Raw genomic sequence first — 16,556 nt, 5'->3', positions numbered from 1 at the left:
TGTGTGTACAAACAAATCTGAGACGTGAACTCATTGAGCAGCCTTTGCTTTATTGACAGAGGGGAAGGTTCTCCAGAGGCAGAGGCAGCATCTGAGGGTAGTGAGTCACTAACACCACAGGAAGAATTGCATGGCAGCGGTAGGAGCTGTCTGTGGTGCTTCTGGGAATTGAATCAAGCAAATCAAGTGGTTTGAACTGCAAACCACTTTAAAATTCAATCTTTTCCCCACAAAACTATTCTTATGGTTTTTTTTACCAGCTCTAGTCCTTGTGCACTGCGCTGGGTAAGTGTGTACGATGATGTCTGCACCCTCATGGCTAGTGGATAAAGAAAAGATCTTTATTGTCATCTGCAGATTAATGTTCATTATGACAGGCCTATAATTGCTTTATAAGAGTTAAGTATAATTATTACAATTGCCTCCCTGATTAGCTACACGGGCCTCATTTTCATCTCTGCCCTCTTGTAGGAATACGAGTACCCTTTGCCTGTCTGCCAGTTCACCCCATCAGCATAGCTTTCATGGGCTCCTTTCAGATATAATCCGTTCAGGTTGGCCGAATGACATCCTCGGTACCACCAGGCCCCTTTATAGGCTACAGCACAGTTAAACTCAGCTATGTCATTGTCCTGGTCGTGGGTTGAAAACATCATGCCGTTGTGGTTAGTTAAGGAATCCCCTGTGGAAACAATTGGGTTTATTTATTACATGTTTTTACAGACACAAGGTGGGTGAGATAATCTCTTACTGTTTATTTTTTACATTTTTACAGTTCAGTTCTCACAGCCTGGTGGTTCTGGAGTGGGGTTTCTAAATTTCTCCCTTTACCAGGCAGCAGAAATCTCCCTGGGGTCCGGAGAGAGACTGCAGTTCTTTTTCCAGAGAGGGACATTTTTCATCAGGCCATATTCTGACTGTATCTCCACACAAGATCACATAGGAAACTCTACAGCCTGTCATGACTTAAGTCAAAGACCAAAGTCAAAAAGGTGCTAATCAGGGAACTTCTATTCGCTGATGATGCTTCCCTCAGACCCCACAATGAAGATCTATTAAGAACTCATGGACAGCCTTTAAAGTACCTGTCAGGCATTTGCTCTCACCATCAGCATCAAGAAAATGGTTGTATTAGGACAGGGGGGTTCAGAAGATCCTTCAATCACCTTAAATGCCAACCAGCTAGAAGTTATCCAAAAAGTTCAGCTATTTAGGTTCTACAGTGACCACAAACCTCTCACTGGATGAAGAACGAAATGTTTCCATTGGAAAGTCTGCCACCACCTTCAGCAGACTAACTAAAAGAGCATGGAACAACTCACAGCTGACCATCAAGACCAAAATGCTAATGTATCAAACCGGCTTCCTCAGCACTCTCATGTATGGTGGGGAAACATGGACAACTTATGCTCATCAGGAGAAAAGGTTAAACAGTTTCCACTTATGCTGTTTACGCTGCATACTCAACACCAAATGGGAAGATAAAGTCACCAATGCAAAGGTTCTTCGAAGGGCAAATTTACCAAGTATGACAAGCAAAGATGACTGCACTGGCTGGGCCATCTGAGTAGATTGGAAGATGGACGCATACCCAAGGACATGCTATAAGGGGAGCTATCAGAGGGAACAAAAACAACAGGACGTCCCAAGCTTCGCTATAAAGATAAGCAAACGAGATATGAAAGAATTGGAGTTAAAGCTGACCTATGAGGAATCTTGGCAAGTGATCATAACAAGTGGCACCACTGTTTCCATCAGGGTTTCAAAGTCCATGACAGAAGCTGGCTCCTACAGCTTGAAGAGAAAAGAGCCCATAGGAAGCAAGCAGCTTCCAACCAAGATAGATACATTTGCAAAAACTACCAAAGATCATGCAGATCTTGTATTGGACTATTCAGTGACATGAGACATTGCAAACCATCTATATCATAGGCTGCAATTCCCACCATCTCTTGTAGATGAAAGGATGCCAAAAAATTATAGTCTCATCTCAGTTACACCACTATAAATCCAGAGTAACTCATTGCCGACAATGTGCTCAGTCCTTGGGCATCCTGAAATCAGTTTCCACCATTGTGATGGTGTAACGTGAGCCCAATGTGCTCCTAACCTAATAGCTTAGCCTGGAGCCTGCTGTAGATTCAGGATCATAGAATCACAGAAATGTCTCTCTGGAAGGGACCTTGAGCAGTCATCAAGTGCAACCCTCTAGGCTGAGGCAGCACCAAGTAAATCTAGAGCATCCCTGCCAGGTGTTTGCTTAACCTGTTCTTTAAAGCTTCCATTGATGCAGATTTCACAACCTCTGTTAGAAGCCTATTCCAGAGCTTAACAACCCTTATACTTAGAAATGTAATTCTAATATCTAACCTAGATCTCCTTATCACAGATTAAGCTGGTCACTTCTTGTCCTACCTTCAATGAACATTGATCATAATTGTCTTGGGTCCTGCTAGTGAAGGCACGGGACTGGACTCAATGACCTTTCAAGGTCCCTTCCAGTTCTATGAGATAGGTATATCTCTTTATAACAGTCCTTAACATATTTGAAGACTGTTACCAGATTCCCCCTACCCCCACCCACCAGTTTTTTTTAACTTTTCCTCATAGGTCAGGTTTTCTAAACATTTTATCATTTTTCTTGCTCTCTTCAGAACTGTCTTCAGGTTTGTCCACATCATTCCTAAAGTGTGGTGCCCAGAATTGGACACTGTTCTCTCTGTGAGGCCTCACCTCTGCTGAGTAGACCAGGACAAGTATCTACTGTTCCTTACATGCCACAGTCTTGTAAACACACTCAGAATGATATTAGCTTTTTGTGAAACTACATCACATTGTTGACTCATATTCAATTTGCGATCCACTCTAAACCCCAATTCTTTTTCAGCAGTACTACCACCAAGCCAGTTATTCCCCATTCTGAAGTTGTGCATTTGATTAGTCTTTCTTAAGTGAATCACTTGCATTTGTCTTTGCTGGATTTCATCTTGCTGAATTCAGATCAGTTCTCCAATTTGCCAAGGTCATTTTGCATTTTAATCCTGTCCTCCAAAGTGCTTACAAACCCTCCCAGCTTGGTGCCATCTGCAGATTTATAAGCATATGCTCCACTCAATTATCCAACTCATTAATGAAAATATTGACTACTACCAGACTCAGGACTGACCCCTGCAGAACTCCATTAGATACACACTCCCAGCTTACCATTGATAACTACTCTTTGAGCACAGTCTTTCAACCAGTTGTGTACCCACCTTATAGTAATTGCACCCAAACTGCATTTCCCTAGTTTGCTTATTAAGAATGCCATGTGGGATTTTTGTCAAAAGTCTTACTAAAATCAAAATATATCATGTCTACTGCTTTCCCCTTATCCACTAAGCCAATAACCCTGTCAAAGAAGGAAATTAGGCAGGGTTGACATGGTTTGTTCATGAGAACTCCATGGTGGATATTGCTAATTAAGCCTACTGTCCTCTAGGTGTTTACAACTTCATTGTTTAATAATTTGAGTGAGTATTTTTCCAGGTATCAAAGTTAGGCTGACTGGCTTAAAGTTCCCCAGGTCCTGTTTGTTTCTCTTTTTAAAGCTAGGTACTATGTTTGCCCTTCTCCAGTGCTCTGGGACCTCACCCATCCTCCAGGAGTTCTCCAGATAATTATTAATGGTTCTGAGATTGTTTCAGCTAGCTATTTTATTCCCTTAGGATGAGTTTTGCCAGGCCCTCCCAACTTGAATATATCTAACTTATCTAAATATTGTTTAACTTTTCCCCCCATTATTTGGGCTTGTTGTTAATAGTGTATTGAGTATGTCATCACCAGTAACCTTTTGAGTGAAGATTGAAACACACTAGTCATGAAACACCCAAGCCTTCTTGATGTCATCAGTTACTAGCTCTCCATTCCTGTTAAGTAAGGAACTACACTTGCTTTCATCTTTCTCTTACTGCTAATATGTGTAAAGAACCCCTTCCTATGGATTTTTCTGTTCCTTCTTAGGTGTAACTTATTTTGTGCCTTAATCTTTTTGATTTTGTCTCTACATGGATATGCTACTCTTTTGTACTTCTCCTTAACAGTTTGTCCATGTTTCCACTCCTTCCTTTCCTTAGAATAAAGAAATCTGTGATTTCATGATCACTTTCACCCAAATTGTCTTCTGCCTTCAGATTCGCTCCCAATTCCTCCTTGTTGATCAGAATTAAGTCTAAAATGGCTGGTCCCCCTGGTTACTTCCTCAACAAAATGGTGTCCCCATTACATTCCAAGGGCTTATCAGAAGTTTTTTGTTTTTCTTTATTACTTTTCCAACAAACATCTGGGTAGTTAAAGTCCCTCATTACTATAGTACACCTGTATCAAGAGATCACGTCTATTTATTATGCTTTTTTTCTTTCCTCAGAGACTGTCAGTTGGTCTGCCTCTCGCCTCCTCCTGGAGCAGAGAACAAGTGTATTTACCCTGGGTGTATAATTCAACACCTCCTCCCATTTACCTTGCCTGTCCCTCCTAAACAAGCTGTACGCCACTATACCAATAGTCCAGTAATGAGACTCATCCCACCAAGTTTCGGTGATGCCACTTAAGTAGCAAATTTACTATTGTACTAATCCTTCCAGCTCTTCCTGTTTATTCCCCATCTGCCTTGCATTTATGTATCGGTATCTGAGATTTTGAGTATATGCCTCTACTGGTTACTCTCTTCTTCCTCCTCTGACCCTACATGTCCCCGCCCCCCAAAAATCTGGCCCTCTGTTAAGGTGGCCCTTTTTTATGCTTAGCTGTTGGCTTTTGTCCCCTGCCCCTTTTAAACCTAGTTAAAAGCCCTTCTCCCTAGTTGCCTTGGGGGTCTGCCTAAGCAATCCTGCGGTGATGTGTAGAAGACTCCGCATGGCGCAAACTATTTCTGTCTCTGGTATGCGGGGGTCTGGATGCAGAGTTTGCATGAAATGGGGCATATATAACCACTCAATGACTTGTACCAATCCTGATGTGCTTACGTCATTTAATTCAGATATTTCTATTGGGCATTAAGATCTAATTTAGGGAAGCAATCAGCAGTAGCTGTGCCTACCTCGGCTCATTATTCTGCTTTCAGACCTCCACTAGGCAGGATATCCATATTATACTATATGTTTTGTTGTCACTAAACCTTGTGTTTTTCCTTTAATAGTTCAGCAGGAGAATAACTGGTGTTTCCTGACACATCACTTCCACAGATTACATTGCCTTTTGCTTCTGCCATAGAATACTCTGCGTCACTTTTGCTTTCCATTTTTCCATCTGCCACAAAGGGAAAAGGATGAGCTGAGAATCTACCTGCAGTGCCATTAACAAAGGGTCCAATGAACAGTGTGTAATTCGAAGTCTCTCCTGCAACTCTGAATGACGAGAAGGAAGCAAATTCATAGTTGTTGTCAAAATCTCTGAGATCGATGCGAAGCTCCTGGGGACCTATAGAAAACAATTTGAAAGCAAAATGTTCAGCACCTTCCATTAGTTTTTATTACTATTATTGATTGTTTTTATTGCAGAAGCCCCTGAAGACTCTAAACACGAATCAGGCTCTATTATGCTGGGACCATTATGATCATCTAGTTTAAATTTCCTGCATTACACACATCATAGAATCTCACCCACTGATTCTCGCATCAAACCAATATATTCATATCGACCTTTATCAATTCAATTTCTGCCCACCAACCTAACCTCCCTATTAAAAACCTGCTCCGTGTTATGCTTTGCTAAGATAGTTCAGAATCTATGACCTCATCCACGCTGTAACATCCCTTATTGCTGTACTGTGGGCGAACCACCAAAAGACCAAATGCTGCTCCATGAATCATGACTGGAGCCAGCCCAGCTACCACAGCATTCTTGGTTTCAATAGCTTTGTGTGGCAGGACTGGGCTGTAAGGAACAGGAAGGGGGTCTGGAGCGGACGGGTTACCTCTACCGATAATACAACTTTATACCCTGTATACATGGCTAAAATGTGGGAACAAATCCTGGTGGAGAAGGTTGCTGTAAGGAAAAGAATGCATCAGTGATGTCTTTACCAAGGGATGATAACAGGTGGATATTGTCGTTCCCCAGCCAGAATTCTGACAGCTGGCTGCCAAAACCCCTTTTGTATGAATTCCAGTCACGGTAAAAATCCACAGAACCATCCACCCGTCTCTGGAACACCTGCAGGGAAACAGGAGGTTCTTAGCTGGGAAATCCCACATTGGTTTCCATCCTACGTTGAGCAGGAGGCCAGAAACTCTGAGACTGTAAATCACTGGATGAGATTTAATGGGGTCATATCTATTTCAGCCTCAGGTGACTGTCACGGATGGAGGCTTGTCCCACAGGATCATATTGAATCTTGGCAGCAACTGCACTAGATTAAAGGATCACATGGTCTGAAACCTATAGCACTGGTCTGGCAATCAGGAGACATGGGTTCTATACCGAGTTCTGCCATTTGGGCAAGTCACATCACCTCTGCTTTCTGTCTGGCCGTTTCTCTGCCTTGTCTTTGGAGACTGAGCTGTAAGGGACAGGGGCTGTCTCTCAGTGTGTGTGTTCAGCACTCAGCACAATGGGACCCTGATCTTCATCACATTCTCTAGGCACGACTGGGATATAAATAAGCAGAATAATAAATTGGAAGGTTTGTGAGGTACATACAGGGTTCAAACCCCTCATCTCAGCTCCCTAGAACGCTCTCTCCTCTCAACTGTTTGTTGTTCATGAAAAAATATCCAATGAGTTTCATTATGCTCAGTTCTTACAATCCATCCTCCACCATCTGTCTCCATGTCACACAGCACGGTCATGGCATTACAGTCATGGGGGTAGATGGTGTACCAGCCGCTCATGATGTTCCCTCTGGCTAGCAGTTCCTTGCAGTTCTTTGCTCCTGGTTGAAAGAGAAATTGAAATATGTAAATTGGTTGTATAACTCTCCTTGTACAGGGATTCACAGGCTGCTTTCTGTTGCACTGAGGGTCAGATCAATTGCAGATTTAGGTAACTGGAAAACAATCTTTGAGCCACCATCTCCTCTCCTCCCCACCGTAGTGTTTGGGAATTGGGTAGTATCCCTTTCAATAGTTTGTGGTCCCCTGGTGTTCTATCTTTGGAGACCTACCACGACATCAGCGTATGTACCCATCTAGGCTTGGCATTCTCTCTGTAGTTAGCAAACCAAATTATTTAAACTCCAATGTGCCAGTGTGGTTGTATGAAGTTTGTTTTCAAGAGGAAAAGACACAACCACCTGCCCAACCCCCTGAGTTCTGTGTGAGACCAGCTCAACCTGTTTGCAAGTGAACCCATCAGCTGAGGGAGAAAGATTCACTGGCCAATTGCTAACAGCAAACACCTTCATTTTAAAAGATCCAAGTCTCTTTGCGGATAGTTTGAGAACAGCAAATGTGGTAAATCACAGATGTATTTTTTTGCAATTTGTCTATCTCTAGTGGGTTTTCATGTTTGGGTCTCTGGATGGAATGAGATGACATTTAGTGGTTATAAGAAACACTCACCTTTCTTACACCGTATGTCTTCCAGGTCTTCCTCCACTGGTCATGAAAAGAAACACAATAGAAAGTGAAATGGAACCAGAAAATGTTTTACTGTCTTTTAAACTATGTAATTGTCCAACAGTAGCAGCTGGGATAGCAAAGTATTAGTTATCTTGAAAATGCTCTAGACAGGCTTTTAATTGTGAAAACCAAATGCTAATGGATTCACACACATCTACAGCGAGACAGCTCTCATTATGTAGCCAACACTATTTTGTAACCTTCTCATGAGGCTCCTACTTGCACGGCTAAGAATTGGTCCTTAATAGACTAAATTAATTGCTGGTCAATAACTAGAAGCAATGCCCACCGAGTCAGGGGAGCTGCATATGCTTACACTAGTTGTGAATATGACTCAATATTTAAAAAAAAAATTCCAAGTGACAATGGCAGAATATCAGTTAAATAAAGTACTGGTAGAAAAGGGGTCATTCCTCTAACGGGACATATAAATAGGATCCATTTCTTGTGGTTCATACTCTCCACTCCCAGTATGTATGAAATAGAAGGAGGGATAGGAGAAAGAAGCCTTCTCTAGGATACACATCCAGATCTACAGATTTCACTTACATTTCTACTATTCTCTCTCATACCAAAAGTCATCTGGCTAGCGTTGTTCCAGACATTACAACACATGGATGGGCACCTGTGTTTGTAGGTGGGGCTATTTCTCTTTTTGTAGAGTCCAAAACTTACAGGAGGATTGATATAGATATTGTGGACATGGGGTGGACATGGTAACTATTCAAGCTTTCTAAGCCACTTAATTGTTAGTGCTGCAAAATAAAACTGAAAGGACGCGCTCAGTACAAAGGCGAGTGCAGAGGGTCTCACCAGCTGTTCCAGGGGCTCCCGTAGCTCCCAGGGCTCCTTTATCTCCTAAAAAAAGAACTCAGAATAAAATCCTTGTTTTGCCTGTAGCTCAGCTACATAATTCAACATCTCACTACAACAATCGCTTGGGTTTAATTGTGTGGAGGGGCTAGTTCAAGGTCTATGCACCACCTAAACTCTGCACAATCTGTTAAAGTTGGCGTTTTGTGGGACTTAAGTGATGTATGTTGCCAGCTCTCATGATTTTGTCATGACTCTCATGATAATTATTCTTTTCCTTAAAGCCCAAGCTCCTGGGGTCAAGTGCATATGACATAATTACAGCCATCAGCCTCAAAAAAAAGGTAAGCTTCTAACCCTCAAAGCTATGGCAAAAGCCTCAAAATGTGACCCCAGTGCACCCTAAATACTCAAAAAGGCAAATAAAAAGAACACCACATCCAGGGCCGACTCCAGACCCCAGCGTGCCAAGCGCGCGCTTGGGGCGGCATTTTGCCGGCAGGGCGGCAGGCGGCTCTGGCAGACCTTCCGCAGTCATGCCTGCAGAAGCTCCACCGGAGCCGCAGGACCAGCGGACCCTCCGCAGCCACGTCTGCAAGAGGTCCCCCGGAGCCGCGGGACCGGTGACCGGCAGCACGCCCCCAGTGGCATGCCACCGTGCTTGGGGCGGCCGGATTCCTAGAGCCGCCCCTGACCACATCTATTATTTTTACATAATCTCATGATTCTAAAACCAGTCTCCTGATTTTTGATGAACCTGACTGAAATTTTTCAGAGATTTGGGGCTGGTAGTACTGCATTTATCTCATCTTGTCTTTTGCATTGGCTGACATGAAACAGGCTTCGGCTACGTCTCCACTGCAGTTGAGATCTTTTTCCTGTGGCTGCATAGGACTCGTGGCATATCAGACATTATAATTAGAGCTGGGTGAAATTTTTCAGGCTAATATTTTATTCACAATTTTGAAATGTTCCAACTCCTCATTTCAGAACAACGTTTTGTTTTGTCATTTGTCTATTAAACAAAAACAAAAAGGGGACACTTCTTGTTTAACCGGAACCAATTTCATTTCAGCTTTTTTGTTTGGCAAGAATCTGGAAGGAAAAATTGTACAATGAAACAGGGTGAGAGGCTGGATACTTGCTCCTAGTTTCTCTATCGCCATGAATAGAACCAAAAAGGGCTCTGCAGTGAGAAGAATCATCTGAGGTCTCTCACCTTTCACTCCAGGGGCGCCAGCAGGACCTCTTTCTCCTGATTGAACAAAAAATAAGATAGTAAAGACTGATCACAGATACCGAGATCTTGACAGTGGATCAGAACTGAAGTTCTTTTGCAATAATAAATCCTTTATTGTCAAATATAGAGTGAAGGGAAGCTATGGTGGTTTTTCGAGCCCAGATATTAGAGGAATTGGTGTTTTATAACTAGCTCTAATTGATATTTGATTAAAAACTTATTTCCTGTTCTTAGGTCACCTGTAGGAAAACACAGTTCTCTGCCCTTTGTTACCTTACCTTTTGGGCCAGTTACTCCCGCCTTTCCAGGGATCCCCCAAGGTCCCAGTTGTCCTGCAAACACAGAAAACTGACTGAATAGTTTCCAAGGTAGCACAAATATTGAGTACATAATCTCCACCCACTACCCCAACCTGGAATTACAATAACCCATCTGTGTCGAAATTCACATAATGTCTCCGCATCTGGCTTGCTGAGTCCCTGATCTCACATCAGGATCCCCTAGCATGGACTCTTGCATGGAGGCCCATTGAAGTCAAAGGGACAAGCACATCTTGCGGCCAGGTGAGAACAGATCAATGAAATGTGCCTCAGATAATCTCTGGGAGGTAAAGGACCATTATAGCTGACAACCCAAAGGGAATGGACAATATTTCAGAGCTTGCTTATTCTGCATCTCCAATCCCTTGCCACAGGATACGGGAGATGCCATGTGAGTTTCCTCATATCAGGGTTGAGGAGAATCTCCAAAGTAATTCCCATTTACCTCAGTACCCAGCCATCCCTGATTCCCATTCAGTGCCTGAGAACGTACCTCGCGTTCCTGGATTTCCTGAATCTCCTCTGGGTCCTGTGGCACCTGGAATTCCAGGGCAGCCTTGGAGAATGGAGAGTTTATCGGTACTGTTGAAACCCTCTAAGCTCACGTCTGGGGAAAGAAATGAACCCATAATCAATGATTGTTAGGTTCTCAGGATCTGAAACATTCTGCAGAAATCCAGAGGGAGAACCCCAGCAAATGAAAGCCTAGATAGTTCCTTGGTTTTCTTTTCTCTATTAGTGACAAATCCAACATTTTCTTCAGTTTTAAGCATTTCAGAGACAATGCCCTAATATGAAAAGTTGGGGGTTATTACTATTAGTCTTTGTTTTAAGTTATTGTGAAAACAAAAGTTAAAAAGAAATGATTAAATATTTGTATTTAAAAGAAATCATTGCAAAGTTCATTTTGATGTACACATCCCTCTGCAATGTTTGCAACCCAATCCTTGCAGCTTGTGTCAGTTCATGAGAATCTTTTAACGAAATTAACTACACAGAAAAAAAAGTGGAATGAAATGCAGAGGAAGAACAAATAGCTGCCATTCAGTGAAGAAATTGTGCAAAAGTAAAATAATTTTAAAAACAGTTGCTCTTAGAAGCTCAGGAAATACATTTTAAAGAACTAAATATGTTTTTAACCTAACAGTCCCCTCTCTATATTATACACATTGTGAGATTTAAAATTATTTATAGGGACATCACTGGAGAAAAATAGGGACAAACCTGTCAACTCCATTGAGCTCTACTGATGTGGAAATTTTTGAGGTAAACAACATGTGGGTAGACATGGTTAATATTCCCAGTGACATAGGAACTCTACCTCCAAATATGGAACATTTGGGCATAAACTGTACATAGCAAATGATTTTCAAAATGATCATGAATGTAAGGAGATGAAACGAGACAGCAATACTGCTCTGAAATAATATATTAATTTATGCATAAGATGGCAAAGCCTGTATTCAATCCTTATTTAGCAAACTACACATTTCCTTCAAAGAGACCATTTGCCTGAATGATGTCTGCACAAATTTGACTAAATCTTGCATAAGGATTTCCAGGATTTCATGATGAACTTCAAATGCTGCTGGATTCTCAGTGTGAATGTGTTGACATGGAAAGAGTTATGTAGTGGATTTGTGGTGATAGATACACAACAGTTGCGATTTTACAAATAATCATCTTAATTTGGTCAATGTGAATTTTAAAAAGCAGAGGGATCTGAAATCATAGGCTGACTCTGAGCTTTGTAGATTGAGATTTAATTTTCCAGAATTTAGGTCATCTGCCTGTGTGGGTCGGTCAGTCGCCAGATTGGAAATGCTTTGGCCCCAATATGCAGAGGAGATGGGAGCTTTAGACAGAGAGATTCCAGCAGCAACGTAGAGAGGTTAGAAGACAGTAAATGAACATGAGGGAGAGAAGGTCAAGTCAATTTTTGAAGATTCTCAATAAAGACAAGAGACAACAATTTCAGAACATTTTTTGCAAAAACTGTGTCCTTTTTTTGAACACCTCCAGTCTGTGACGGGCACTTCTGCAATATAGAGTAATTTCTACAAAGGAATTTTGTACAGCGAAGCTGTTCTTTTTAGTATTTAAAAAGCACCATAAGCAAGCAAAGCACTTTATAGACACGTAGGACAAGAAACATTCCTGAACAGTTCCCAGTTCCCCAGGGTCCAGGTTGGCAAGAACCACACTATGAAACGCAGTTGGGAACAGGATTGTCTTTCACTCACCTGGGCAGGTGTCCTGAGCCTGACAAACCGCTGCTGCTAGACAGAGTAAAGAGAGGAGGGTTTTCTGGGCAGCTCTCCCCATGGCTAGTGCTGGGCTCTGCAATGGCAGCTCCACTTGTCTTCTCCCCACCTCCTCCTCTACTTGAGTATTTCAGTCCCTGTAAGCCTTTTATATGCAATAACGAAGAGCCTACAGTAAATAAAGCTCTCTGCCTCCGGCATGTCAGCGCCTCCTTCCCACTCTCCACATTCCAGCAGTTTCCACTGAGATGTTTATGCTGCAGCGGGCACAACTGTAGCTGATAAAATGGCCTGATAGGATATGTTCAGTACTGGACTGGCAGCCGTTGCTTCCCCGCACAGCAAACACGGTATCGTGCAATGACGATTATTGAGTGGAGCCAGTCTGAACCTTTGCTCGCAAAGTTAAGTAATGTGAATGCGATTTCTGAAATATTAAAATACGGTGCCAAATAATGAGCCCAAGCTGACTTTCTCCTTCCCTTCAAAGCCCCCTGTTGGCTTCACTGGGAACCTTTGGGTGAACAAGGAGAGCAGGATTGGGTGAATTTACAAGCCAACTGCTCTGTTATTATTATTTGTATGACAGTAGCTACAAGAGATCTCGCCTCAGATTGGACCCCTCTGTGCAAACCCATTGTAGGAGACAGTAATAGAGGGATAGGTTCCAAGACCAGAAGTGACCATTGTGATCATCTTGTCTCACCTCCTCTATAACACAGGCCACAGCACTTCCGAAAAATAATTCCTAGGGCAGAGCTTTTAGAAAAACATCCAATCTAGATTTTAAAATGGTCAGTGATGGAGAATCCACCAAAACCTTGGGAAATGGCTCCAGTGGTTAATCACGCTCACCGTTAAATATTTACAACTTCATTTCCAGTCTCAATGTGTCCAGCTTCAACTTCCAGCCATCTCTTTCCCAAACACCTTACAAACTAAATAGCCAAGACAAGTGAAGGGTGGAAGAAAAGAATTATGATCCCAATTTTTTTCAGTGCTCTGTGTACCTGTGTCATAGAAATGATAGATAATAATGATGCATGCCCAGGCCATATCTGCTCATATACCACTGCTTCACTTTTCTATATTTACATGTGATTTTTCAGAGACTGCTGCACGGTGGATGCTATTGATGGCAGATCACTGCCAAGGTTCATTTCTTTATGCGCATGCTGCATCCTCGCTTCTCCACCCTCCCTCCTGCCCGGGGCAATTAGCTGGTTTGCGGTGTTCAGGAGGCAGGGGAGGGAGGGGGGGCCTGCGCACTGAGTCCTCCCTCCTCCCCCCTCCCTCCTAAACGCTGCAAGCCAGCTAATTGCCTCCGACAGGAGGCAGGGGGAGGAGGGAGCAGGCGCTGATCTGCGGAGTCTGCCGGTAGGTGGGAGGCCCTGGGGGGAAGGGGGCAGCATAGGGATGCTGACAGCTGTGGAGAAAGCAGGCAGCCAAACAACGTAATAGTGGAGCATTGCACAACTTTAAAGGAGCATGTTCCCTAATTGATCATCAACGTAACAATGTTAATCGGGACGACTTTCAGTGAGGAATTACTGTATTTGTAAGAAATACAATCATTGTGCCAAAGTCTGCAACCACGTTCAGCAACTGCGGAAGAGGAAGCGAAGCCTGTATGCTTATGCAAGTAATCCAGAAAGAGAGCACAGGCAACGTCTCAGGAGTTCTATCTAGGGAGCTGTATCTGAAGAGGAAGGAAGAGATGAACGGGCAATTTCCTTAGACACCAATGGGACTCATATAACCTACAAATTGTGCACTGATGCTCAGGCGAATGTTGTTTCAGGTACTACTTTTAAAAGGTTGGAAAAAACTCAGGGAACATGGTGAGCAACAGGTCAAACTGAAAGCTTATAATGGGGGAAAACTCATTCCTACATGTGTACTAGCAGTGACAGTAAAAGATCAAACAGAATTGTTGGACTTTGAGATGCAAGGGAATAAAACATGTACATTGGATTTAAAAACATGCCCAGCCCTTGGGCTGATACAAAGAGTGCACGTGGGAGAGAAAGTAAGGGACACATTATCCAGAACATTTGATAAAACTGTAATAGAAACGGGGGTGGAGTCAGACAGTGCACATCAGACGGATAAAAAAAGAATTGTCCAGACAGGAAGTGGAAAGAATTTTCTCGGGCTACAGCTAATGGTGAGACTTTACAGAGGGTATTAAGGCTGTTACTACAGGGTGGCCAGGACATTATATACCATGTCCCTATTTACAGTTTAAAGCAGAACGATCTGTTATTGATGGCATGTTGTTTAGAGGAAATAGGAGAGTAGTACCTAAGATGTTACAAGCTGACATGCTCACTAGTATACAGGAAGGGTACTTGGGTATAGCAAAAGGTAAATACAGAGCCAGAGAAAGACTGTATTGGCCACAAATGAACAATCAGAGACAAAACTGTTAAAATGTGTTAAATGTGTCAAAAATACCAACGAAAAAGAAAAAAGATCCCAGGTTTTTACACAATGAACAGTTAAGAGCATGGTATGAAATTGTCATGGATTTAGTTACCTATGCTGGTAAAAACAATGTTTTGATGGTCAGGGCCGGCTCCAGACCCCAGCGCGCCAAGTGCGCGCTTGTGGCAGCATTTTGCCGGCAGGGCGGCAGGCGGCTCCGGCGGACCTTCTGCACTCATGCCTACGGGAGGTCCACCGGAGCCGCGGGACCAGCGGACCTCCCGCAGGCATGACTGCGGAGGGTTCGGTGGTCCCGCGGCTCCGGTGGACCTCCTGCAGGCATGACTGCGGAGGGTTCAGTGGTCCCGCGGCTCCGGTGGACCTCCCGCAGGCATGCCTGCGGATGCTCCACCAAAGTCGTGGGACCGGTGACCGGCAACGCACCCCCTGCGGCATGCCGCCGTGCTTGGGGCAGCCAAATTCCTAGAGCCGCCCCTGTTGATGGTGGATTGTTATTCTCATTGGCTTCAGTGAGGATGCTGGTGTTAACGCAGTGATCTTCTCACTTGATGTGAAGGATCTTCCGGAGGCGTCATTGGTGGTACCTCTCCAGACTCTTGAGTTGCTGTCAATAGATCACCCAGGTTTTGCATCCATGAAAGAGCATGGGGGAAAGTGCAGCAGCGGTCAGCTCCCTTGGCCCCGAGTCATAGGTTTATTCCCCACTTTAAACTTTAGCATCCACAAGATGGGGACCTGCATGGACTCCTCTAAACTTAAATCCTAGTTTAGATCTGGTAAAGCTGCCACCAGCTAGAAATTCCAGTGTCTAGCACACTCCCTGTTCTCCCAAACTTTCCCCGGGGAACACAGATCCCAACTTCCTTGGATCTTAACACAAAGGGAAATCATCCATCCCCCCCACCTCCCCCTCCCTTAGCCGTCGGGAGAGATCACCTTGATTCAAACTCCTTGAATCAAAACAAAGAGGGACTCACCTTCCCCCTCCCTCCTCCTCTTCCTCTGAGATTCCAAACAAGGGAAGAAATCAATCAGGTTCTAAAAAGAAAAGATTTTATTAAAAGAAAAAAAAGAAAGTACACGATCTCTGTAACACCAGGCTGAAAAATATACAGGGTCTAGCTTATAAACTTCGAGAGACTTCCTCCCCCCACTCCTTTCTCAGAATAATCAAAGTAACAGCAAATAAAAATAAAGATATTTCTCCAGCAAACACACAATTGCAAATGTAGAAATTAATTATAAGACTAAACCGCCTTTCTAATACTCACTATACTAAATAGAAGAAAATACTTCACGGAACTTGGAGAGCCTGGAAATACGTCTGGCCCCTCTTAGATCCAAAGAGAGAACAAAACCCCAAACAAAGAACACAGACAAAGACTTCCCTCCACAGAGATTTGAAATTATCTTGTCCCCTGATTGGTCCTCTGGTCAGGTGTCCGTCAGGTTACTGAGCTTGTTAACCCTTTACAGGTAAAAGAGACCTTAACCCTTAACTATCTGTTTATGACACCCCGGGATGCAGCAAGAACTGCTGCCTGGTGGCTGTAACACTCCCTGCCATGAAGCAGCGAGCCACTTGCCCACCAGGCTTTCCCAGCCGACCCAGAGCTGGTCACAGCACACCGTCTTGGTGGAAATGTGCCCGACTGGGACAGGGCCGTCCAAGCAGCTCTTCCCTTCTGACACCCGCTGGAGAGAAGGGGGATCTGTTGTCCCGGGTCAGCTGCCTGAACCTGCCAGGTTGAATCCTCCGGGCAGACTGCGTGGACCCCACCCATTTACCTCTTAACAGTTTCATGCCCTCTGAACTCTCTCTTCAAAGTTCTTTTCAACTTTCCCTTATGGTACTTCTTGACTATCAGTCTTG

The 16,556-nt window shown here is 43.5% G+C and overlaps 1 protein-coding gene across 1 annotated transcript; it reads right to left on the bottom strand.

Moving 5' to 3' along the window:
• Positions 1–208: 208 nt before the first annotated feature.
• Positions 209–12,296, bottom strand: LOC123352497 (ficolin-2-like). Its single transcript, XM_044992699.1, has 10 exons — positions 12,215–12,296; positions 10,465–10,578; positions 9,930–9,983; positions 9,631–9,666; positions 8,412–8,456; positions 7,539–7,565; positions 6,783–6,910; positions 6,063–6,192; positions 5,323–5,457; positions 209–682 (listed from the first exon to the last, which is right to left on the bottom strand). The coding sequence occupies exons 1-10, from the start codon at positions 12,294–12,296 to the stop codon at positions 435–437; spliced, it is 999 nt and encodes a 332-aa protein (XP_044848634.1). The 3' UTR covers positions 209–434.
• Positions 12,297–16,556: the final 4,260 nt, after the last annotated feature.

This window comes from Mauremys mutica, chromosome 18, assembly GCF_020497125.1.
Source record: "Mauremys mutica isolate MM-2020 ecotype Southern chromosome 18, ASM2049712v1, whole genome shotgun sequence".
Taxonomy (NCBI): Eukaryota; Metazoa; Chordata; order Testudines; family Geoemydidae; genus Mauremys; species Mauremys mutica.
The sequence above is the reverse complement of the archived record's forward strand: the minus strand, read 5'-3'. Positions and strand labels throughout refer to the sequence as shown.

Bases quoted from the DNA above. Each gene is read 5' to 3' on its own strand.
- LOC123352497 (XM_044992699.1), bottom strand. From the start codon at position 12,296: ATGGGGAGAGCTGCCCAGAAAACCCTCCTCTCTTTACTCTGTCTAGCA. The intron at 10,579-12,214 runs GTGAGTGAAAGA...TTCTTTCCCCAG, and splicing joins GGCTCAGGACACCTGCCCAG to ACGTGAGCTTAGAGGGTTTC. The intron at 9,667-9,929 runs GTAAGGTAACAA...TTGTTCAATCAG, and splicing joins GGGAGTAACTGGCCCAAAAG to GAGAAAGAGGTCCTGCTGGC.